We start from the raw sequence: 25,377 nt of genomic DNA, 5'->3' as shown, positions 1-25,377 counted from the left end.
CTCGGGGAACTAAGATTTGGCAAGCCACGCTGCACAGCTGGCGGGGAGGGGGAGCACACAGTGAAATATTTTTGCCAAAAAATTACTTAACCCAAATCTATCAAGCCTCTAAAATAGTTCAAACTTCCAATTCATAGGAAACACAAGGTTAGGTGGAACAAATTAAACAGAGTAATGAAAGGAAACTGACATATCCATAATGTACCCATAACATATCCTGTTCTTCGAGACAACATGTAGACTGTTCAAAAGACCGATGTTATGAAAAAAAGTGAGGGGACTGTTCCACATTAAAAGAAACTAACTAAATAAAAGAAACTAAAGAGACAGAACAACCAAAAGCAATGCATGAATTTGATTGGGTCACAGCTTAAAAAAAACAAACTACTACAAAAGACACTTTGTAACAACTAGGAAAATTTGAATATGGGTGGAATATTAGACATAAAATTATTAATTTTCTTAGGTATAAAATTGAACTGTGGTTATGGAGGAGAATCCCTTGCTCCAGCATGCTGAAGAATTTAGAGCTGAAGTCTACAACTTCCTTCAAAAGGTTCAGCAAAAACAAAAAAAGTGTGCAGTACAGAGGGAGGGAGTGAGTCGAGAGATAAGAGAGAAAGCAAACTGGGAAAATGTCCATTGGTCAATCTAAGGTGAAAGGCATATGGGTGTTCAACTGTACTATTCTTTCAGTTTTTCTTGTAGGTTTGAAAAGTTTCAAAATTAAACTTGGAAAAAATAAAGGAGAATAGTAAAAAGCAAAATCCTTTAAAAATTGAAAACTAAACAAAAGAAGTCTGACTATATATTAGCTGGTTAAACACTCAGAAGATTCTTTCAAATCACTTTAAAACATAGGAACACGACTATCCATGCTCAATGAGCCATTAGCTTAATGAGCCATTAGCATCAAGGAAATCTTAAATAGCATTCAATAATTGAATTGTTACTAATAATATCTTATTATGAGTTTCTACATATATGATAGGCTAAAGTAAATATACTATTGAATACTTGCTAGAAACCAGATTTTTAGCAAGAATAATTGGAAACTCAAACATAAAATCAATGTTAAACTGTGAAAATTACAATTTCAATTGGAAGTATCAATATGAACTCATGATACATTTTTCCCTCAAATAAAAAATGCATTTTGTAGCCCAGTCTACTGAAAAGTTCTAGAAGCACCGAGCAACCAAGCAGTCATGAACATTCCAGTGTCCAGATGGTAGTTGCTAAATAATAGCATTCCCTACTAAAAGAAGTCAGAGCTTCTCAGAGAAATGGCTAATTCCAGATCTGGGGTGGGAAACGTAAAGGATGAGCCTGGACATACCAGAAAGCAAGGAAGATATCAAAGACTACAAGAGGGGACTTCCCTGGTGGTCCAGTGGTTAAGAATCTGCCTTCCAATACGGGGGGGGCGGGTTCAATCCCTGGTCAGGGAACTAAGATCTCACATGCCACGCGGCACAGCCAAAAAAAAAAAAAAAAAGACTACAAGAGTTGTGTCAAAATTATTCAGAAGCCAACTTGAACGAGTTCCCACTGGCCGAAGATACAACACCTTTATGCAATGAGAAGGATAATAACCACAAGAGTGCAACACATCAAATGTGTTTAAATCCTTAAGTTCATAATAACATGAAAACAACTCAGTGGACAAATCTTGAGAATGCCAAAGAACCAACTCATTATTTTATAAACTGGTAAATAAAGGGAAAGAATCAAGCCATATATCCTGCCTTTCCTATACAAACTACCTCAGGGTAACCAAATAATTGACGGAGGAAATCTCTTTACAGTATTCCAGCTAATAAAGAAATGATAGAATAAGATGACCATTTTGCAACCCCTGACAAATTATGTAATGGATCTAGGCAATAATCATCATGGCTGCAAGCCACACAAAAAGAGCCAATGACCAGACATTATAAACCTCCTGATGGAAGTAATGACGTCATATGAAGTAGTCTTGACCAAAATAAACCCCAAAACTTGAATCTAATCAAACCTCTAGATCTGAGCTGTCCAATACAGTGGTCACAAGCCACATGTTACTACTGAGCATGAAAAATGCAGCTGGTGTGACTGAGGAACTAAAGTTTTAATTTTACTGAATGCTAGCTAATTTAAATTTAAAAACTGATACTCAATTCAGTTACTACAAAACTTCTAAGTATATTTGGAACAACTTGGGTATGTGGTTCTCCTTTTTCAATTGTAAATTTTAGGATATCTAAATACAGATCAAGTATTTCTGAGTAAAATTTAGCATCCAAATTGAGATGTGCTGGAAGCTTAAAATAGATAATGAATTTTGAAGACTTAGTACAGAGATGGTTAAATTTCTCATCAATAATTTTTATACTGTTTACACATTGAAATGATCATTCTTTTGGATATACTCGGTTAAACAAAATATAGTATTAAACTAAATTTCATGTTTTAAAAGTTACACATGTGGGCGATACTGTATCTCTATTGAACAGCACTAATCTACATCTAACTACCCACTTACAGGAACTATGGGGGACAGCAGAACTTATTTTTTTTTGCTTTGTTCTGGGGGAACATTTTAAAAACCACAGGATACAATCAACAAAGTACAGAATGTAGAAAATCCTTCAGGAGAAATGAGCGAATTTCTTCAACAACAGTAAATATTGCAGAGAAAAATAAAAACAGACAGAGGGGGAACTTTTGGATTAAATGAGACTTAGGAGACATCATCAACCAATCACTATATCAATCATCTATCTCTCTTTCATCTTACTTGACTCCCAGTTCAAGCAAGCAAACTGTGAGTGTGTGTGTATAACAATCAGGGAAATGTGAATACTAATCATAATATTATTATTAAGGAATTATATAATAATATATAACTCCAATGTTAAGTAATTGGGTTTTTTGTATGATAATGATTCTAAATATTTTTAAGAATTTTCTCTTATAGAGATACATTCTGAAATATTTACAAATGAAATGACATGGTGGCCAGAATTTTTTAAATAACCTGGGGGTGGGAAGGGGAGGATGGAGTGTGGGGGGGTGCATATGAAACAAGTTTGGCCATGAGTTGCTAACTGCTAAAACTGGTGATGGCCACATGAGACAGCACTGTACTATTTTACTTCTGCATATGAAATTTTCCATAATAAAAAATCTAATAAGAACAATAGCAAAACTCAACTTGAAGTGGCTCCCTCTGGCCAAGAATGGGACAATTTGAATATCAAAAAGAAAAATGACTCCAAATAGACTGAAACATACCAAAAGACATTTAAACACTTAAGTTTATAATAAATATAAATTAGAAACCTCACTGGTCACTAACTTTAAAGGTTACAAAGATAACCAACTCATTCTGAAAGCTGGTAAATAAAGGCAAAGAATTAAGTATTTATTCTACCTTTTCTGTACTAACTGAATTTCAAGGGAACTAAACAGTTGATGTGAGAAAGTTCTTTTTTAGAAATCAAATTAATAAATGTAGGAGGAATGAAAGAATCAGAAAATTACCATTTTGCAGCCCTTAATAGATGTAGGCAATGATCGTTCATTAATAGCTGCTAAAACCAGCTGTGAAAGGCTGATAGGGAACTTTATAAGATTGATGGGGCTAACAACACCTGAACATGGTGATCATGATTGTTTTTCCTTTTTTAACTTTATATTACGTAAATTTTTAAACATTCACAGAAATGCAGAGAATAATACAATGAACCCCACGTACCCAGCTTCAGTAATTATCAACTCATGGCCAATACTCTGCCATCTATACCCAATTTCTTTCTATATTCAACTATTTTAAACCAAATCTCAAATGTTTCATCCATAAATACTTCAGTATGTACCTCTAAAACAGGGTTTCTGCATCTCAGCACTAATGATATTTTGAGCCAAATAATTTGTTGTTGTGGGGGCTGTCCTTTGTGCACTGTAGGATGTTTAGCAGCATCCCTGTTGTCTACCCACTGGATACTGGTAGCAACCTCTGCCCCAGTTGCGACAACTAGCTGTGACAAGAGTATCTCCAGACATTACCAAATGTCCCCTGGGGAGGCAAAATCTACCCCACCCATTGAGAACCACTGTTGTAAAAGGTAAGGACATTTTAAAAATAAAACCACAATACCATTATCACCTAAAGATATTAACAGCAATTCCTGAACATCATAAACTATCTGGTCAGTGTTCAAATCATCCCAATTGTGTTAACATAAAAATTTTTTTACAGGTTTTTTTCAAAGCAGGTTCCAAATAAGGTGCCCACATTACAATTGGCTGATACGTCTCTTAAATCTCATTTAATCTATAAATTCCCCTGCCTCTCTTTTCTTTGCAATGGATTCAAGGGAAGGCCACACATTGTAATTGGTTGATTTGTCTCATAAGCCTATAAAAGTTCTCCCTTTCTGTTCATTTCTTTCTTCCCATTTATTTATGGAAGAGACCAGGTCTTTTGTCCTTTAGAGTTTCCCACAGTCTAGATTTAGTTAACTGCATCCCTGTGCTTTTACTTAACATGTTCCTCTGGCACCAGTGTTTCATATAATTGGTGGACATAAAAGCTTAATCAGATCCTTGTTTGAGTTTTTGGCAAGAATATTTCATAGGTAGTGTTGAGCATTCATCAATCTTACCATTACAAAGACAGAGAGAACTGACATTCAGTGTCTACTGATGCGATGCAAAAGGAAGTTCATGAGTACATGGTACCACTTATGATATATTCTTGCCAAAAATAAAAAATGAATCTGAATCCAATCAAACCACAGATTTAACTACCAGTTTATAGGAAACACAAGGATGGAAGAACATGTTAAAAAACATCATGGGACACAATCAGCCAAATTCAGAGTATAGAAAATTGTACAAGACCAATGACCCAGTTTCTTCCATAAATAGCAAGAAAAAAATAAAAAGGGATAAAAAAATGTTATAGACCATAAGAGACCAACTTTAACACATGGACCTCACTTGAATCCTGATTTAAACACAGAATTTTTTTTTTTTGCGGTATGCGGGCCTCTCACTGTTGTGGCCTCTCCCGTTGCGGAGCACAGCCTCCGGACGCGCAGGCTCAGCGGCCATGGCTCACGGGCCCAGCCGCTCCGCGGCATGTGGGATCTTCCCGGACTGGGGCACGAACCCGTGTCCCCTGCGTCGGCAGGCGGACTCTCAACCACTGCACCACCAGGGAAGCCCAGAAAAAATATTTTTAAAAAAGATATTTATGGGACATTCATGGAAATCTAAACATTTATTGAATATCAGGTGACATTACAGAGTTAGTGCTAATTTTTTGGTATAATATCATGGTTACATTTTTTAAAAAGGAGTCCTAGAGATATATACTGAGGTAATTATGAATGGAATATCTAGAATTTGATTTAAAATGTGCCAATCAGGGGGGGGAAGGGTATAAAAAACAGGATTGACCATATGTTGCTAATTATTGAAGCTGGATGATGGGTACCTGGGGTTCATTGTATCATTCTCTCTACTTCTGTATCTGTTTGAAATTTTCCATAATAAAAAAGGTTAAAAAAAAAAAAATCAAGTCCCCCTGCCTGGCTATAAGGAAAGACTGGAAAGCATCAGAAACTATTTAGAAGGCTCCTACAGTAGTCCATGTGAGTGGTGAAAGCAGCCTGAACTACAGAGACAGTGGAAACAGAGAAAAGTAGAATTCAGTAGATATCTGGAAGGTAGAATTGACAGGGCTTGGTAATTCACTGAATATGCAAAGTGAGAGAGAGAGTTAAGGACAAGGCTCAGATTTCTGGTTTGAACCTGGGGCTGGCACTGAAGAGAAGAGGCCGATTTGGGGAGGAAGGCTGGGGTTTGAGGTACCTGTGGGCCCTAGCACAGAGATGGCAGCTGAAGCCAGGGGAGTAGAGGAGACACCCAGGATGAGAGCACGCCAAATGAGAAGGAAAGGATGCCTGGGACAGAGCCCTGAGGAACCCCCGAGGTCTATCTGTTCACTGTACAGGAGCCTGTTCTCCGTGTATCTGGGCTGAGATGTGTACACAGGTGGAAGGGGAAGACTGGCAACAGGCAGGGATGGGGGCAGCTGGGGGTGGAGGCGGAAGATGTGCCTGTGTCTGTGTGTGCATATTGGGGGAAGCCATGGATCACAACTCCACCCCGCCCCGCCTTGCCAGCTCGCCCCTCTTTCCAGACATGGTCTGTCTCCACAGGGCCCCCAGATGAGCTGACCCTCTCTCTGGACAGCTGGGAGGATGTACCCACTCCCCGAGGCTGAGCCTCACCTTCAGATCCTCACACAGGTCGCCGTAGTCAATCTCGATGAGGGCCTCTCGTGCATAGATATTGGAAGTTCGTTGGGAGCCACTCACTGAATCCTCCCCCTGGGAGCTACCCTGCAATGGCAAGAGGGAGAGTCAAATGGACCCGAATGGCCATAAGAGCACTTGCTCCTCTAGAGGGGGCTGAGGGGCTCCTTTGCAGCCTTCGATGTCTTTGAGAAGCACCTTGTTAGAAAGTACTTGTGGCAAAAGGAAAAGCAGCTCTGACAGCAGAAAGATCTGAGTTCAAAATTGGGCTCTACCGCTGACTAACCGTGTGACCCTGGGCAAGCCATGCTGTTGCTTGAATCCTCATTTAAACACACAAACCCTCATCTGTAACACAGGACGATGCCTGCCTGGCAGGGCTGTGCTTAGGATTAGGAGTAATTATATCACATGCTACCATGATGCCTGGCACACTGCCAGTGTTCAAAATATTTTGCTGAATTAAATGGAAATGCTATTTGGGAAGAAAGGAGGGAGAAAGACATGTGGGACTGAAATACATGTTCAGGTCAAAGACAAGATATCTGCAAACCTCCTCTCAGTTAACATTCCCACCCCCTTGCTACCAAGCTTCACTTCCAGTGGATAAAATGCCTTGGCTCTTCTATTGGCTGGTGTCCCTCCCTTTCCCATAACTAAGCTTCATCACCTCTGTATTGCTGATGTCCCTTACCCAACTCTCTCTTGGCCAACCTCCCTCACTGCAGCTAAGTTACCATCCCTCAGGTCCCTCAATTCCACCTTCCTTTGCTCTTGGCTAATGTCCCTCAATTCCCACTCCTACCAGTATCCATCACCTGCTGGAACTATCTTAGCTCAAGTCCCTAAGGTTAATGAATGACTTCCTCTTCTCCTGGCTTACCTCCCTCACCACCTACTGACATGCAGCCCTACCCCCAACAACTTCCCTCTCACACCAAGGCTATTACCTTTCACCTCACCTGCCTTCACAGCCTCACCCTGCCTCATCTCCCCTGCATCCCTCCTTTTGTCTCTCACCACCTGCAACCACCATCCTTTTCTCTCTCTCACCTGCCCTCCCTAGCCACCTTCATCCCCCATTCCTGGTTATGTTATTCACAGCCCACACCCACCACCAGCCTTAATACTCACCTCTTCCTGACTAATATCGTCCATGGTGCCCTTAGACAGTGGCAACTTGATGTCCTGCATCTTGCAGGCCTGTAGCAGGTTGTGGCGGTCACTGCGTTTCTGTTCAAGCTTGGTCTCAATGGCTGTCACCTCCTTCTGTAAATGGGTCATTTCCCTAAGAAGATCCAAGGAGATAGGTGAGACCCAAATCCAGCAAGCTGCCCGTACTACGTACTTCCCCCAGGCCCAGGCCTGAACCCACTCACTTGTTGGCGCCCCCCAGTTTCTTACGAATCTCCTCCATCTCATGGTTCTTGTCATTCACCTCTGACTTCTTGGCCAGGTGCTGATTCTTCAGGTCTTGTAGCTGGGCCATGGTCTCATCTATGATCTTCATGTGTCTTTGTTCCTCCTGGTCCCAGCACGGTGAACAGGACAAGAAGTGAAGGCTTTCCCCAGCTCACCTTGGGATCTTCTCCCATTGTCCCCACCCTTTCCACCAGACAGTTTGCTGGAATCTGTCTTCAATGAGCTCTGCTTTTACAAACCCCATCACCCCTCTGAGTTCTTTTACCTTCTTCCAAATTATTTTGTTGACCTCCCCTCACCCCAATATACAAGTTGCCTGCTGTAGAAAACTTCAAAGTATAGGAAAAGTATGAAGTAGGAGGAAAATAAGAAATTACTTGTAATCCCACCAGCCAGAGAGAACCAATTAACATTTAGCCTATTTCCCCTCAGCATTACTTATGGACAGGTCTACATAGTTGAGACTAGATTGTAATTAAAAGTCTATATTCTGACTTAATGTTATTTAAGCATCTTTTCCACACCAAGACTACTGTCATGAGCAATAACATCAATGTTTTTAAAACACCCACAAAAACAATACTGTGTACTTTCCATGAGTACATATATATGAATGCAAAAGTATTTAAGTAGGGCTTCCCTGGTGGTGCAGTGGTTGAGAGTCTGCCTGCCGATGCAGGGGACACAGGTTCGTGCCCCGGTCCGGGAAGATCCCACATGCCACGGAGCGGCTGAGCCCGTGAGCCATGGCCGCTGAGCCTGCGCGTCCGGAGCCTGTGCTCCGCAACGGGAGAGGCCACAACAGTGAGAGGCCCGCATACCGCAAAAAAAAAAAAAATTAAAAAAAAAAAAAGTATTTAAGTAAATGCCTATAAGGTCTGGAAGAATACACCCTAAGTGAGATTAGCCCCAGGAAGAGTAAGGGGACTGGGATTGAGAGTGGTCAGTCAAAGGGGACTGTCATCTTACCTATTATGTTCTGATTTTTTTTTAAAGGAGAATGTTTTCATTTTGATCTGAAAGTCACAGAAGGGGACATATCTGCAACTTCCTCTCAAATGGCTCATAAGAAATAATATACAGGGCTTCCCTGGTGGCACAGTGGTTAAGAGTCCGCCTGCCAACGCAAGGCACACGGGTTCAAGCCCTGGTCCGGGAAGATCCCACATGCCGCAGAGCAACTAAGCCCATGTGCCACAACTACTGAGCCTGTGCTCTAGAGCCCAGGAGCCACAACTACTGAGCCCGTGTGCCACAACTACTGAAGCCTGCTCGCCTAGAGCCTGTGCTTCACACCAAGAGAAGCCACCGCAATGAGAAGCCCACGCACCGCAACGAAGAGCAGCCCCTGCTTGCCACAACTAGAGAAAGCCCATGTGCAGCAATGAAGACCCAAAGCAGCCAAAATATTAAAAAAATAATAATAATAATTTTTTAAAAATTAAAAAATAAACAACCTGGGGGACCTCCCTGGTGGTGCAGTGGATAAGACTCCACACTCCCAATGCAGGGGGCCTGGGTTCAATCCCTGGTCAGGGAACTAGATACTACACGCATGCCGCAACTAAGTTCGCATGCCAGAACTAAGGAGCCCGCCTGCTGCAACTAAGACCCGGCACAACCAAATAAATAAATAAATAAATAACAAAACAAAAAACAAAAACATCAACCTATGTGCCAGCATTTTGGATTTCCTCATGTATTACTGAGGAGAAATGTATTCTGAAGACTCTCAATGCATGGTGCCATATGGCCTAAGAATGCTGGTTTTGTGCATCATGGCCAGTATCCTTTTTTTAAAAAAAAAAAATCTTGGGTGATGTGATAGGAAACAAATTACACATAATTGTTTTAATTTGCATTCCTTTGATTTCTACTAAGGCTAAATTATATATACGTGTTTATGGGTTATTTGAATCTCTTCTTGAACTGTTTGTGCCACTTACTCATTTTTTCTTCCTATTTAGGTCTTGGTGTTTTTCTTATTTAGAAGAGGGCTTTATAAAGTATGGATATTATCTCTTCCAATTTTTCCTCTTAGCTTTTAGTTTAGTTTTTCATGGTCTCCTTCCTTACCTTTTTGAGCTTTTCTATCTCATTTTCATCTTTTTTCACTGTCTGCTCCCACATGTGTACTTTATCCTGGTCCTCCTTCAGTTGGTTCTTTTCAAAATCCAATTGGATGCCCAAGCGAGTCTTCTGATTCTCGAACTCCAAACTGTGGGGAGAAAGGAGAACTAGGCCTAGGGCACAGGGACACAGTTACTGCTGAATTTTAGTCACCACTCAGCTCATCCACATAAAACTGTCCCCTGAAGTTACAGAACTAAGTTCCTTGGCCTCGCTTTGTAGATATGGCACAAGGCAGAGGAGATTGGGCCAAACTCCATGAATCCTCCTTTAAACACTGGAGCCTTCATTCTGAGTTCCTAGAAGGAGGCACAAAAAGGTCCACCTGAACCCACCAGCTATGATAATTCCTATTTATTAAGCTTCTATGTAATTTACATACATTACCTCTAATCCTCTAATGAACAGCTCCACAAGAAGGCATTATTATCCTAATTTTACAAATGAGGAAACTTGGGCCAAGAGGTAAAAGACCTTGCCCAAGGCCACAGAGCTGGCAAAGTGAGATTAGATCCCAGGTGTAAACACCAAAATCTGGGTTTCTTCTCCTGGCATCCTTGCAATATAATGTGGTGGGATAAGGGGACTGGCATCTCAACTCTGCCATTTACTAGTAATGAATCTCAGACAAGTTAGTCATACTCTCCATGCCTGTTTCCTCACCTGAAAAATGGAAATAATAATAGTACTTACCTCAGAGTTATTGGGAGTTAATATGTATAAAGTCTTTAGAACCATGCCTGGTACACAGTAAGCACTCAACAAATTTTAGTTATCATCACCATCTCCAGGTATACTGGCTGTATTCAGTTCATATTCAGTTCATGGGCTTTCACTCTTTCCAACTACCCCCAAACCCCCGCATACACCCCTGCCCCAACATTCCAGAATCTCTAAAGGGCAGAGCTTGGGTAGTAAAAAAAAAAAAAAAAAAAAAAAATGGAGAAAATAGATTTCTGCTAGTTCCCTCCTCCCCATCTCTATAGAAACTCAAGAGTATGTAACCAGCATATGCAGATACTAGCAGGACAGGCCGGTCTAACTTCCAACTGTCCCTCCACCCCCCAATATGGTGTGACAGATGCTGCCAGATGTCATGCTAGCAGCTTAAACCTATTAGTCACTATAATCCAAATGGAATGTAATTAACTCTATAATTTTGAGCTATGCAATTTTAAGTTCAATCTCCTAAGCGTGACTCACAAAGCCTTCTGTGATCTGGCCCCTGCTGACCTCTCCAACACCTCCGCCTTCCTCCTGACCCCATTTTTCTGCTCCAGACATTCAATACTTAGTTTGCAGAACATAGTATGCTCTCTCACACCTCTGCGCATGCTGTTCTCACTGCTTGGAACTCCTTTCTTCTGTCTACTGCCTGGTTGGCTAAATCCTACTCACTCTACAGGTCTCCAGTTCATCACTCCTTGGTCTATAAAACCTTTCTTCACGATTGTGAGCAGGTTCTTAGTTTCTATTACAATTTGTTGGGTTCCTCCCTTTTTGGTGTAATCATACCCCATAGTCCATAAAACACTTACGATCGCTGTCTGTACAAGACCTTTCCCTTTTCTCCTTTGGTTCAATCTGATTTCTACTCCTATTATCTTCCCTACAGTGAGCATGTACACCAAAGTGACATACAGACATACATACACACACATACATACACACACATACATACGTACGTATATAACCTTAAAAATGCATATCCTTGTAAAATGTTTTGTTTTTAAATTTATACAAATGTACAGTGTTATAAATTTATCCTATTACTGCCTGTAAATCTAGTTCTTGTCTGAACTGCTACACAGTATTCCATAGTCTGTATAGTCATCACATTTAACTTATACTTCTCTGCAGTGATGGCCGTCTACATTGCCACCTATGTCCCACTATTACAAATTATGCCAAGATGAACAACTTTGAATGTGTCTCTTTGTCACCCTGTGGCTAAGACCCTCTCTGGGATATAGACTCAGGAGTGGCTTTGCTAAGTCATTGGGCTCGTGTAGACTTATTTTCACCAAATACTGCTAGATTGTTTTAATTCGCATTTTCTCTAATTAGGAATGAGATGGAACATCAATTCACAGTTATTAGCCATTCGAGCTTCTCTTTCCATGAAATGCTAATACATCCTCTCTCCATTATTCTACTGGGTCTCTAGGTTTTTATTTTTCCTTTTGTTGATTTGCAGCTCCTTGAACATTTTCCTCTGTATTTTCTATCTACCTCAAGTACAGCATCATTCTGAAACTGCTGATCTACTTGTTTGTCTCCCTCATTACTCCAAAACTCCCTGAGGACAGGAACAGTCTCTGATTCAATTCTATATCCCTTGAGCCTGACTTGGGGGTAGGAGAGCAATGAACAGTTACTGTATGGGTGATGGGCTAGACGAACTGCTGACTGAAGCCCTGGGTCCAGGGGGTGACCTCCTTCAGAGAGACTGTGTCATGTTCATCTATCTTACCCTCATCTCCCCACCCTCTCCAATACCTAGCACAGGACAACTGGGCACAAGTAGGTATTCAAACAAGGTTTGTTGAACAAATGAATAAACTAAAGTGGGAAAGAAAGGAGAAACTTGCTTTGTTCTTACTATTCTTCCAACCTAGAACTTTGGTCCTCCTCTCCCACATCACCCATCAGGACAATGACAATAATAAAAGCTAATATCTATTGGGAGTTCCCTGGTGGTCTAGTGGTTAGGATTCAGTGCTTTCACTGCCATGGCCCAAGTTCAATCCCTGGTTGGGAAACTGAGATCCTGCAAGCCACATGGCGCAACCAGAAAAAAAAAAAGCTAATACCTATTGCTCTTAGTAGGTGCAAAGTATCATGCTAAATACTTTATAAGGATTAAGCCCAACCTCTGATCCACCCCAACAATTCTATGTGATAGGTATCACAATTATCCCACTTGACGCATAAGGAAACTAGGGCTTAGAGAGGTCAAGTCACTGCCCAAGATAAATGAACCATGGAGCTGGGATTTTAACCCAGGTAAACCACGTTTAAAGCTGGTACTCTTAATCCCTATACTGTGCACATGCTTCCATGATGTCCCTGTTAAGGCTGACCTACCATAAATGCCCATCGCTGTAAAAGCTGCTCCCTGCCTTACGATGGCATTTGACTTCCCAGATGTCAGGCTAGGGGCTCAAGGGCACCCCAGTCTCCCCTTCTAACCACACTTCCACCTACCGCTTCTTGGCGATTTCATTCTGCCGCTTCACCTTCTCTTCCTCAAACTCCCGGATGTTGCGCACACCAATCTCCCGACAAAACTCTTCAAATACCTCATCCTCTACCTGAGGGGAGAAGCAAGGGAGAGAAAAGGACCTCTGGGTCAGAGTGCTGCTTCCAGCCTCAGTCCTGCCCTGATGCACATGCTGGCATGGCTCATCCTCTACCAACCTGGTTCATCTTCTCCTTCAAGTCTTTCATTTCCCTCTCTCGACTCTGGATGATCCTCTTGATATCATTGATTCGAGGCCCAAAGTTGGCTAGCTCACTCTCCAGCTTGGACTTTTCCTGAAGGAAACAGGGTTGAGAGGACAAAAGAGACCAGGATCCTTGGAGAAAAAGAGCCACCCTGAGTATACTGGCCCCATGGACAAAAAGGGCTAACTCGCCACATGCTGAGAGAACCTGACTTAGCACTGCTGTTAAGGCTGCATCATCTCTCACTTGGACCATCACATGGCTTCCTCCCTGGTCTCTAGTCAGCCAACTTCAATCCAAAAGGCTGGGCACACAGTAAACATCATTACTTACAGGCCCACACTCCCTCATCAATAACCCCTGGGGCCAGATATGTTTTGGAATTCAGACTTTTTGATTTTAGAAAAATGATACATATACTACATATTACATAACACCTCCAGGGTTAGCTGGGGAAGCACCCATAATCAAACACATTAATATATCTATAAAAGTACCCCCACTCACAGGGACTGAAATATCTGTAGCTCACTTTGAAAACTTTCAGAAGAAACTCAAATATTTGTTGAATGAATTAGTTATGTTAATAGCACCTAACATTTACTGAACATTCACTGGCTATGAGGAATCACTCTAAATACTTCACATATATTAACTCATTCAATCTTTGTAAGGACCCTATAATTTTACCTCCCACTTTACAGATTAAGATGAAAAAATTGACACTGAGAGGTTTATTTTGTTTTTTTTCCTGTTTTGTTTTGTTTTTTGAGTATTTGCAACACATATGCTTGACAAAGATATTGTTTCTGGAATATATTTTTCAAAAAACTTACAAACCAATACAAAAATGAGCAAAAGATTTGAACAGATACAACACAGAGGTTTAGTAACTTGCCTAATGTCATACAGAGCCAAGATCTGAACCCCTGCTTGTCTGACTCTATGCTATGGCTGGTTCCCCAAAGCAGTTCCCCAAAGGAAGTGGGACAAGTTCCCCACCCCCAGAAAAACCTAGGCCAGGAATGTGAGGATGGCCTTTGGCAAACAGGGCTGAAGGCCAGGCCCCACCTGCAGATTCAGGGCCAGATGTCGTGTCTTGGTCTGTTCTAGGTCACTCTGTGAGTACTTGAGCCGCATCTGCAGTCCGTGGGCCTGAGACTGCACCTGACGTAGTTCTGCCTCTTTCCGCTTTGCCTTCATCTGCTCCTAAAGTGGACGAGAGGGGCTAGGTGGTAAGAAGGTGGCCGGCTGGCCTGGGCTTCGGACCCCCATTCCTAGGGACAGCCCTGCCTATGGCTTACCTTCAGCTCTTCTGTCAACCGCTCTTTCTTCTCTTTCAACTTGTCTACTGCTTTCTCATCCCAGCGCCGGGCCTTGGCCTTCAGATCACTAGCCCCGCCAGAGATCACCCCTGACTTCTGGAACAGGGTCCCATCCAGTGCCACTGTCTACACACAGCAGGGAGAAGAGAGGAGAGGGGAGAAGCTAAACAGAGGAATTGCCAATACTAAGCCTGTCCAGCTCCAATATGGGCAAGGGAATCCATACCTTGTGGCGCTGGTGGCCTCCAAAGGCAATGCGGCGGGCATCCTCCACATTGTCACAGACAAGGGCATTGCCACAAGCGTACTGCAGGGCCTTTTTGATGTGAGGTGGCTCATAGCGAATAACGTCAATCACCAGCTTGGCCCCCTTCAGCTCCCGGAGTTTCTCATCTGTAGGTTTCACCTGTGAGAAGAAGCTCAGTTAAGTGGCAGAACACGGAGGGCTAGGAGGAGCAGCCCTCTCACACTGCCCTGACCCCATGACCACCAGCTTCACCTCCAGGTAATCAAGAGGCAAGAAGGTCTCAGGCTCCCCACGCTGCTCCTTGATATACTGAATACAGTCCCGGCCTGTCTTCTCTGAGTCCACGATAATGGCATCCATGTTCTTACCCAAAACCTTGGTTACTGCAATCTGATACTTCTTTTGTGTGGGTTGGCAGAGGTCAATGAGGCGGCCGTACTAGGGAAAGTCAGAAGAGAAAAGTGAAGCATGAGGCTTTTGGGAGCTGGCTTGGGAACCCCAATTCCCAGCTTGGAAGGGGGTGGGAGCAGGTCAGAATTTCTATCAGGAACACAGCCCCCACACTACGGAAGAAAAACCTACTCTGGCTTTAAAGCAACAACAACTTCAGGCAGTCATGTCTGAATCCAAAAATCATCTTTCTAAACCTCACTTTTACCATTTCGCAGACCACTGCCACCCCAGGCATTATGCCAGAGACCCTATATGCATTATATCAAACTCTCACAAACACCCAGCAAGTAAATCTCTTTGTTCAGTTCACTTCCCCCATGTCTCCCAAATCAACCATGGTTCCCTAAGAACTATCAGATAAAGGGTAAGATCTTTAAGGGCAGTGACTGAGCCTAACTCCTCCTTATCAACTCCCCAGCAGTGTCTATAGGAAAGATCAGGAAATAGTTGTGGAACTCAATTAAGTTGAACCCAGGGATGGAATTACAGCAATAGAGGAATAATATTTAGGGAATCTGGGGACTCAGGATTTGGTTTAAGAGGCCAAGAGATCTGATAAAGCCTAGTGAATGAGCTGGTTGTTACATGCCAAAGAAGCTCATACTGAAGCCTGCACAGAGCTACTTCCTGGGAGCTAATTCCTGCCCTGTGGCCCCTTCCCTTCCCAAAGCCCTCTCCAGTTTCCCCACCTCCCACAAAGGAGTGGACACAAGCAAGACAAAACTTTCAGGAAGATACAACTGGTGTGATGCAAAGAACACGAGGTTAAGAATCAGAACAAGTTGGGTCTGAACTGCAGTTTTTTTTTCTTTTTTTAAATTTTATTTAGTTTGGCTGTGTTGGGTCTTCATTGCTGCACGCAGGGTTTCTCTAGCTGTGGTGAGCGAGGACTACTCTTCGTTGCGGCGCATGGGCTTCTCACTGCGGTGGCTTCTTTTGTTGCGGACGGGCTCAAAGCACGCGGGCTTCAGGAGTTGTGGCGCTCGGGCTCTAGAGCGCAGGCTCAGTAGTTGTGGCGCACGGGCTTAGTTGCTCTGAGGCATGTGGGATCTTCCTGGACCAGAGATCGAACCTGTGTCCCCTGCACTGGCAGGCGGATTCTTAACCACTGCCCCACCAGGGAAGTCCCTGAATTGCAGTTCTTATACTTATAAGCTATGCTGTTTTGAGCAAGTCATTTAACCTCTCTGACCCTCAGTTTCCCTAGCTGTAAAAATGGGATTAGCAATCCTATCCTCACAGGGCTGCTGTGAAAATTATCTGACAGTGAGTGTGAAAGTAAGTGCTCAGGAAATGAGTTCCCTCTCCACTCTTACCACAGAGCCAGGGTACAGGCGCTTGATGCTTTCCATAATTTCTGCCTTACGCTGTTGGCGGCTGCTCTCCTGGCGGTCAATGCGTGCATCCCCCAGCTGCTCCATCACCTGGTTCAGCTCCTTATTGATCTCATCAATTCGCCGCTTGGCCATCTCCACCTCCTCTGTCAGCTCCCCCTCTAGCTTCTTCTGCTCCTCGAGGGACTGCCTACAAAGTAAGGAAACACAAGGGTTACCCTGGCTGGCCAGAAAATATTCCTGGCCGAGAGGGACTCTGTGGGTCCTGCCTGGAGAGAGGTAGGACAGGAAGGGTTCACAAGAACAGGCCTGGAAGTAAGAGGGAAGGTTACAAGGCCACATACTTGCTAGTTGTGATGTATTCCTCCAGTTTCTCAATCCGCTTCTGATTCTCTTCAATCTCCCTCAGCTTTTGTTTGATCTTGGCCTGGGAGAAAGACAAATACACTACATCACCATAGGCTGAGTAAGTTAACTCCAAGACCATGGGGCCCTGGCTCATCCCCCTCCCCATGTGCCTGCTCATCCAAGAGCCCAACAGTCACGGACAATGGGTCACTAGTGCAGGAGGTCCATTAAAAAGCAGACACACAGGGACTTCCCTGGTGGTGCAGTGGATAGGAATCCGTCTGCCAAACAGGGAACATGGGTTCGATCCCTGGTCCGGGAAGATCCCACATGCCGCAGAGCAACTAAGCCCATGAGCCACAACTACTGAAGCCCGAGCACCCTAGTGCTCGTGCTCCGCAACAAGAGAAGCCATCGCAAGGAGAAGCTGGCATACCGCAACAAAGAGTAGCTCCCATTCGCCACAAAATGAGAAAGCCCGCACGGCAGCAACGAAGATGCATCGCAGCCAAAAATAAATCAAATTAAATCTTAAAAAAAAAAAAAGCAGACACACAGATGGTGTTCAATGTGGCTCTGCTAACTGATGGGGTCACCCTGGGCCCTATGAAACCCTCTCATAGGTGTTCTACCCAGCCTGGGCTAACTTCCTCACCAATCAAGACAGGCTCAAACCAAAAAAGTGTGGGCTAGACTGCCCAGGTTCACGTCCCAGTTCTGCCACTTAATAACCTTAGGCAAATTACTTCACCTCTGTGCTGTACTTTCCTCATTTGGAAAATGAGGAATTAAATGACTGCATACATGTAAAAAACAGTGTCTAGCACACAGTGTTTGCTAGATGTTAGCTATTGTCATTACTGTTAAGCTATCATTACTTCCTTTTCTCTGGACCATCATTCCTAATCTTGTACAGCATGCCCACCTCTGTCTCTACTTTCTTCCGCTCTTCCAGATCCAGCCGGTCCTGGTCGGCCTTCTGGTCTCGATTGAACTTCTCAAGCTCCTGCGCCAGGGTAGCTGCTCTCTTGCTGGCTTCTTCTTTCAACCGGTGGTATTTCTTCACCTGTGTCAGGGACAGGGAAAGAGGACAGGGATGACCAAGTCAGTCCATGTCAGCCCAGCGATCTCTCTACTCCCGCCCCCCCAACCCCCGCCCAAGAGCTTACCTGATTCTCCTCCAGGGTCAAATCTCTGCCCTGACTCTGACTCTCCTCTTCCATCCGTTCCTCAAACTCCTGCCGGGCTTTCTCCACTGACAGCATCTCCTTTTCCAGCTCATCCATGTCACCTTTACGCTTCTTGTAATGCTTCTGAGCATTCTGTAGGGACTTCTTGGCTGCTTCCAGCTTCTTGATTTTGTGGGAGGTATTCTCCTTGGCTTTGATGTACTGAGGCCGCTTCTGGTTCAGCTCTGAGTCCTTCTCCCTTTTGCCAGAGGGGAGGGGGAAACCAGTTAGCACTGTGGGAGAAGGGAGGGTTCCAAGGCTTTTTAATCCAAAGGGGGCCTAAACTCCAAGCCTCAGGGAAGTGCCTAAAAGAACAAGGGCCTGATGCCCCACAGATCCTCAAAACAGGGGCTATTCCCTAGAAATGCATTCCAGCCACTCTATAAGGTAAAGCTACCACCCCTGCCTCAACCCTAGCCAGGCCAGGGCCCTCAGTAACAACTCCCAAGAGTAACCTGTGTTCACGTAATCTGACTTAACCTTTTCAAATTTCTGTCCTTTAAACTTCAAGCTCCAGTTTTCCTCTTCTAGGAAGAGACTACCAGCCACGAGTGGCTTCCCATCACTTCCTCTCACTTGGCAAAGCCACCACCCCTTTCAAGTTCTCATCTTCTGAGTACCTATCTACCCGGAGTCTGAGTACTTAAATACTCTATTTGTCTAAAATGCAAGTCAACAAATGTGTCTGATTCTAGCCAAAGCAAGTCAAGGGGAAGATAGAGAAACTAGTACAGACACTGGGCTCTGGGCTCAGAGGAGCCCAAGGAAACAGCACAGCCTCTTGGCTTTCCACATGTCACATGCCCAGGCCTGCCACTTACTTGATCTCCTTCTCAATCTGCTGCTGTTCCCGCATCATTTTGCCCAGCTCCTTCTTCTTCTCCTTCAGCTCATCCTCTACCTTGTCCATCCGCTTCTTGTCCTTCTCGATCTCCTTGTTCTTAGAGGCCAGTTCTTTGTTGAGTTTCTCGATTTCCACTTCATTATGATAAAGTTTGAAAAGTTGCAACTGTACCTGAGCTCGCACCACCTCATCCTTCAGGCGCTGGTAGCGGTCAGCCTGTGCAAATAGGGGTGTGGAGGCAGGGGTGCATCAGTAAGGCACTGGCTTCAATCTGGCCTCTCAGAGCCCAGAGGCAACCTGGCCACCTACCTCTTCTTTTTCTTGTTTGGCCTCCTTGCGTTCAGCTGCGATGTTTTTTTTGCGATGGTAATTAAACTGCGTGTCCTCTTCAGCTTTCACCATTTCCTTTTTTCGCTTGTCATATTCCTGGGCCAGCTCCCCAGAGCGACTGATCTCTTCAAAAAGAGCTGTCCTCTCTTTGGGGTTCTTCATGGCAATAGATTCCACAGCGCCCTAGTAAAGGTCAAAACACTCTCCCCACTTAGACCCTAGCCAGCCCAGTTCCCGCTACCCACTCCGACTCAATCATTCAGAAAAAGTTCACTGATCCCTTCCCCACACTGGGTGCCACATTTCACCATTGAGCTTTGAGGACACATTCCCTGCCTTTTGAGGTACATGGGGAACAGAAGAGATAGAAGCAGAGACAACACCGTGTGTTACGTGCAGTGACAGCAGTAGCACAGAAAAAGAACTAAATGAAGCTTGAGTGTAGGAGACTGGTAGGGGTACCTATGTAGGAAGGTTTCCCAAAGGTGACATCTAAGATGAGTTTGGAAGATGAGGAAGAAACTAACCAAGAAAGTAAGAGAGGGGGCTTCCCTGGTGGCGCAGTGGTTGAGAGTCCGCCTGCCAATGCAGAGGACACGGGTTCAGGCACTGGTCTGGGAGGATCCCACATGCCGCGGAGCAGCTAGGCCCATGAGCCACAAGTACTGGGCCTGCGCGTCTGGAGCCTGTGCTCCGCAACGAGAGGCCGCAATGGTGAGAGGCCCGCGCACCGCGATGAAGAGCGGCCCCCGCTCGCTGCAACTAGAGAAAGCCCTCGCACAGAAACGAAGACCCAACACAGCCAAAAATAAATAAATAAATTTATAAAAAAAAGAAAGTAAGAGAGATGAGGTTATTTCACGTAGAGGAAAATTAATATTGCAAAGGCCTGCAGGCTAAAGAAAGCAGGTGAATTTGGGGAACTGTAAAAGCCTTAATTAGGCTGGAGGGCAGGGCTAGAGGGAAGAGTAATGGCATATGAGGCTAGTGAGGTAAGCAAGAACCAAAGGGTGGTGTTTCATGAATGACAGGAGTTGGATTTCATGCTAAGGCAATGGTTCTCAAACTTTAGTGTGCATCATAATAACCTGGAGAGCCTGGGAAAACACAAATTGCTGGGCCCCACCCCATAGTCTCTGCCCCTATAGGTCTGGGGTAGGGCCTGAGAATGTGCATTTCTAACATGTCCCCAGTTGATGCCGATCTGGAGACTACAATTTGAGAACTGCCATCAGAAGGCAATGAGAAATCACTGAAATGTTTTAAGGAGAGGAGGGAAAGAAACATATTTGTGCTCCCATAAGATGATCCTGGCCTAGGGGATGAACAGGAAGGGGCAAGACTGGAGTCGGGAAGCACAGTGAGGAAGCTGTTACATTAGTTCAGGGGAGAGATGATGAAGCCAGAGATGGAGCAGGTCCAGTGGGGATAGAACAAAAAGCAGGTAGCCAATAATTGTTTAAAATGCCCACCTGGAAGACGAGGAAGTTACGAGCTTTGATAAGAATGCCCAACTTCTCTAATTCCTCACTGTACTCATGTAGCTGGACCACTTTGTTGTTGATCTTGTACTCAGAGGAACCCCCTACAAGACAATGCATGAGTCAGCCGAGGGTTAGGCCTCCCTCCTACCCCAACGAACTAGTCTAGCCACCCCCCGATGCCCGTGGACCCAAGGAGAACCTCTGGCCAGCCTCACCTACCAACAATGACACGGGCAAAGGTGCGGTCCTCAGCACCCTCCTCAGAGTAGACCATGCTGACAAAGGCCCGGTTGGCAGCTGGCTTGCCCACAGGAGCTCCATGGATCAGGTCCCTCAGGGTCTTTACCCGCAGGTTGCTGGTTTTCTCACCCAACACAAAGCTGATGGCATCCATGAGATTTGACTTACCTAAGGGAGGACAGGACAAAGTAGAGGAGGGGAAGTCAGGAAGAAGGGGAGAGGAAAAGGAATAAAGGAGACATTGACAAGAACATAAATGTTCCCTAATCACTCAGTGCACAGACTAACAGGAGGACAAAATACTGCTTTGCCCCTGTAAAGGCTAGGCCTGACCAAAGCCCTGGATCAAATTCCAAATTCCTTTGGAATTTTCTGAATTTTATACCATGTGCATATATTCACTATTCAAATAAATAAGGTTTTTAACGTTAAACATGATTATCTTTTCAGTAGTGGAGTCACAGTTTTTACCTTCTCTATTTTAGACTCAGAAAAAAATATATTAAAAAAAATTTAGACTGGGGTTGGGGGTAGGGAATAGTTTAATCTCTATAAATTCTATCTCAAGATTCCCCCCAACATGCTATCTGACCTTGAACTGAGGACCTGATTTCTAAAACCCTTCTACCCAACTATAAAAATGGCAGCCCAGGTCCTTCCACAGAGGCAGTACAAGACAGTGATTAAGAGCTTGGGTTCTAGGGGCTTCCCTGGTGGCGCAGTGGTTGAGAATCTGCCTGCCAATGCAGGGGACACGGGTTCGAGCCCTGGTCTGGGAAGATCCCACATGCCGCGGAGCAACTAGGCCCGTGAGCCACAACTACTGAGCCTGTGCGTCTGGAGCTTGTGCTCCACAACAAGAGAGGCCCGCGCACCGTGATTAAGAGTGGCCCCCGCTCGCCACAACTAGAGAAAGCCCACGCACAGAAACGGAGACCCAACACAGCCAAAAATAAATAAATAAATAAATAAAATTAAAAAAAAAAAAAAAGAGCTTGGGTTCTAGTCCAACAGACCAGGTTCTAATCTTAGTTTCACCACTTCTTAGCTGACCTTCCTTTCCCTCACCTGGAAAATCTGAAAAACCAAGACTCATGGGTAAAAGCATCTAAAACAATGGTTGGCACATAGTTCTCTGTGGGAGTGGCAGGAGCACAGGTATGACAGGCACAGGTTCTGATCCTGGCTCTGAGAATCAAGTGTGCAAGTGATCACAACTCTTTGTGCCTGGGTCTTCTCATCTATAAAACAAAGATAATGGTATCTCCCTCCTAGGGTCACTGTGAGAATTTAAATGTAAAGTGTCCTAATAAATAAAGTACTTGCCACACAGTGAATGCTCAATAAATGGCAATCCTATCCTAACCAGGTCTGGACTCTTAGCTTAGTCTCCCTCATCACAGCAGGACTAGCACATCATGCTGACCAGGAGTCAGCCTTTTAGGCACCCATTTCCAACTTTTGGGCTTCTCCCATGCTCTCCAAGGATGGCAAGAACATCTCACAACCAAAGGCCTCCCTACTCGCAATCATTCAATATTGTAAACATTTTTATAACAAGCATTATGACCTGAACGACGATATAATGTTTCAAGGAATGTCTTCTTTGGGGCACTCCATAGACCAGTGATGAAGATACAAAACAGAATAAACGTTAACATGTAGCAAGTGTCTACTATGTGGCAGAGAGAAATTCACTGAGGGGAATCAAAGAATGCTTTGTGGAGCTGGGCACTGAAGAATGGGGTCGGATGTAAGCCTGACATCTACTCGAAGAATGAGGAAGAAGGCGGTCTCTTCCCCCTCCCCCACTTTCCTTTGATTATAAAAATGTAGCTCAACTTAATCCTTGGAGCAGAGCTCCCTCACCTTCCCACTTGTATCCCTCACAAGCATCCTATAAATTACTTCTTGCCTGTCAAAAAAAAAAACACAGGGTACGGGAGGGCCAGTCAGACCAAGGGCCTTTTCGGAATACCTGGGTATACAAATTTACCCATGTTGAGGAGATTGAATGCCAAGAGGTGCATCTCAGCTCTTTCCACAGGGGCCACCACACCAAAATCCTAAGAAACTGCAGTGGAACCCCAAGCATTAGCCGTCTAGGCCAGTAGTTCTCAAATGAGGTGGGAGAGGGTGGAGTGATTTTGCCCGTCCCCCCTGGGGACATCTGGTAATATCTGTAGACATTTTTTTTTTTTTTTTTTTTGCGGTACGCAGGCCTCTCACTGTTGTGGCCTCTCCCGTTGCGGAGCACAGGCTAGGGACGCGCAGGCTCAGCGGCCATGGCTCATGGGCCTAGCCGCTCCGCAGCATGTGGGATCTTCCCGGACCGGGGCACGAACCCGTGTCCCCTGCACCAGCAGGCGGACTCTCAACCACTGCGCCACCAGGGAAGCCCTGTAGACATTTTTGATTGTCACACCTGGAGGGGGTGGGGGTGGGGTTGCTACTGTCACCTAGTGGGTAAAAGCCAAGGATGCCACTAAACATCCTACACCTTACAATGTCACTAAACATCCTAGTGGGTAAAAGCCAAGGATGCTACTAAACATCCTACAAGCACGGACCCCACAGCAAAGCATTATCTCACTGGAAATGTCAATAGTGCTGCTGTTGAGAAACCCTGCTTAAAAGAGAGCCATATCTAGGCAAGACTCCAGGGAAGGTCATCAGTTACAGCTACTTCAGCAAGAGCAGCCCCTCAGGCTAGAAAGTGATTTAGCTGGAACACCTCTGAGGTGAAGGAACACAGCAGGATTCCAAACAGACCTCTAATGTCCGTAGATGGGAGGACTCCATGGTGTATAATTTAGAGATGGGGAATTTAGATATGAAATAGAGGCCTTATCTGACTACCCTTTCTTTCCTCCTTTCCTTCCTTTTTCTTTCTTTTTATTTTTTCTCCCAGTTTTAACAAGATATAACTGACATACAACACTGTATTACTTTCAGGTGTACAACATGATTCTGTATTTGTATATATTGCAAAATGGTTGCCACAATAAGTTTAGTTAGCATCCATCACCTCACAGTTAATTTTTTTCTTGTGACTTTTTTAAGATCTACTTTAAAACATACAAAATATACAATACAGTATTGTTAACTAATGACCACTCTTCCTAAAAAGCCATCCAAATCACTCTATCACATCACTGTATCACATCAATCCTGCACAGCACTTATCACAGCCGAAAAATAACTTATTTCCTCCTTTATTATCGTCTTTCCCCTCTGGAATGTAAGTTCTCCGAAAGCATGGCTTATTCTGTTCTCCGCTGTTTCCACAGCACCTTGACTGAATAACTCCTTATAAAGCAGTAAGCATTCAATAAATTTGACGAGCGAATGAGTTCTGACTTTTGACGGTTTCAGTGGTAAGAAAGGCATGCCTCGAATTCGAGGCATCCCGACCTCTCAGTTGAGGCCGGGGAGTCGAGACCCCAAGCACTCCGGAGACGCGAGCACGGAGTCCGAAATTCAAAAGTGCCGCCTCCAGAGAAGAGTTTTTAAAAGAAAGAAAAAAAAAAGGAATTGGAGTGTACCAACGCGAGGCGGGAGGGGGCACTGGGATGAAGCAGAAGTACACCGTTTGGCCCGGAAGCTACGGGAGGGCCACGAGCGGTCCTACATCTGCCGGGGGGTTCAAACAATGCGTGGAGGCCGGATGCAGCTGCTCCGGGGAGGAACTGCGTGGCCAGCGACTGGCAGCCGGCTCCGGACGCGCCACTTTTGGCTGCAGGGGGCAGTGGGCGGGGTAACGTACAATTCGGCCCGTACCACTCGGGCCGGGAAGGGGGTCGCACAAAGAGCGGGCAACTGACACCTGGGGAAGAGGTTCGCGTCAGAGCACCCGAGCGGGAAAAGCGGGTCCAGGTCGAACCCCTCAGGAGGGCAAGGAACCTGTTAGGGTTCGCGACATTTCAGGCTGCACAGGCTGGTTTGTACTACTGTGCAGCCGGATAGGGGGGTCCAGGCTGGGACGTTAAGCAGGGCCGCAGCCGGGTTTATCTCACCAGAGCCATTGGGTCCAATGATGGCGGTGAACCTCTGAAATGGTCCGATAATCTGCCGACCCTTGTACGACTTAAAGTTCTCGATCTCAATCAGCTTCAGGAAACCCATGACCGTGGCGGCGCCAGCGGCTGTTAGAAAGGCCGCGCCGTACGCCCGCGAACTGGGATAGCCCGCGCGGGAAACACCGCAGTGCAGGCCGGGCGGACGGCAAACCTCGCG

The 25,377-nt window shown here is 44.8% G+C and overlaps 1 protein-coding gene across 2 annotated transcripts in view; it reads right to left on the bottom strand.

Moving 5' to 3' along the window:
• LOC137216990 (structural maintenance of chromosomes protein 1A) overlaps positions 1–25,372 on the bottom strand; it is a 30,861-nt gene extending 5,489 nt beyond the window's left edge. Inside the window, exons 1-19 of one of the 2 annotated variants that reach the window (XM_067723150.1) lie at positions 25,158–25,372; positions 21,121–21,309; positions 20,890–21,002; positions 19,397–19,600; positions 19,065–19,303; positions 18,184–18,442; positions 17,940–18,080; positions 17,011–17,093; positions 16,649–16,856; positions 15,132–15,317; positions 14,859–15,038; positions 14,612–14,758; positions 14,379–14,516; positions 13,281–13,397; positions 13,068–13,174; positions 9,807–9,948; positions 7,688–7,833; positions 7,443–7,596; positions 6,285–6,395 (exon numbers count right to left, since the gene is read on the bottom strand). In XM_067723150.1, the coding sequence (XP_067579251.1) occupies positions 6,285–6,395; positions 7,443–7,596; positions 7,688–7,833; positions 9,807–9,948; positions 13,068–13,174; positions 13,281–13,397; positions 14,379–14,516; positions 14,612–14,758; positions 14,859–15,038; positions 15,132–15,317; positions 16,649–16,856; positions 17,011–17,093; positions 17,940–18,080; positions 18,184–18,442; positions 19,065–19,303; positions 19,397–19,600; positions 20,890–21,002; positions 21,121–21,309; positions 25,158–25,266 (2,973 nt within the window). In that variant the 5' untranslated portion in view covers positions 25,267–25,372. The remainder of the gene's footprint in view (positions 1–6,284; positions 6,396–7,442; positions 7,597–7,687; positions 7,834–9,806; positions 9,949–13,067; positions 13,175–13,280; positions 13,398–14,378; positions 14,517–14,611; positions 14,759–14,858; positions 15,039–15,131; positions 15,318–16,648; positions 16,857–17,010; positions 17,094–17,939; positions 18,081–18,183; positions 18,443–19,064; positions 19,304–19,396; positions 19,601–20,889; positions 21,003–21,120; positions 21,310–25,157) is intronic. The other variant, XM_067723151.1, reaches the window with a different exon arrangement.
• Between the last annotated feature and the right edge of the window lie 5 nt (positions 25,373–25,377).

Source organism: Pseudorca crassidens, chromosome X, assembly GCF_039906515.1.
Source record: "Pseudorca crassidens isolate mPseCra1 chromosome X, mPseCra1.hap1, whole genome shotgun sequence".
Taxonomy (NCBI): Eukaryota; Metazoa; Chordata; class Mammalia; order Artiodactyla; family Delphinidae; genus Pseudorca; species Pseudorca crassidens.
This window is presented reverse-complemented; position numbering and strand designations above follow the sequence as displayed.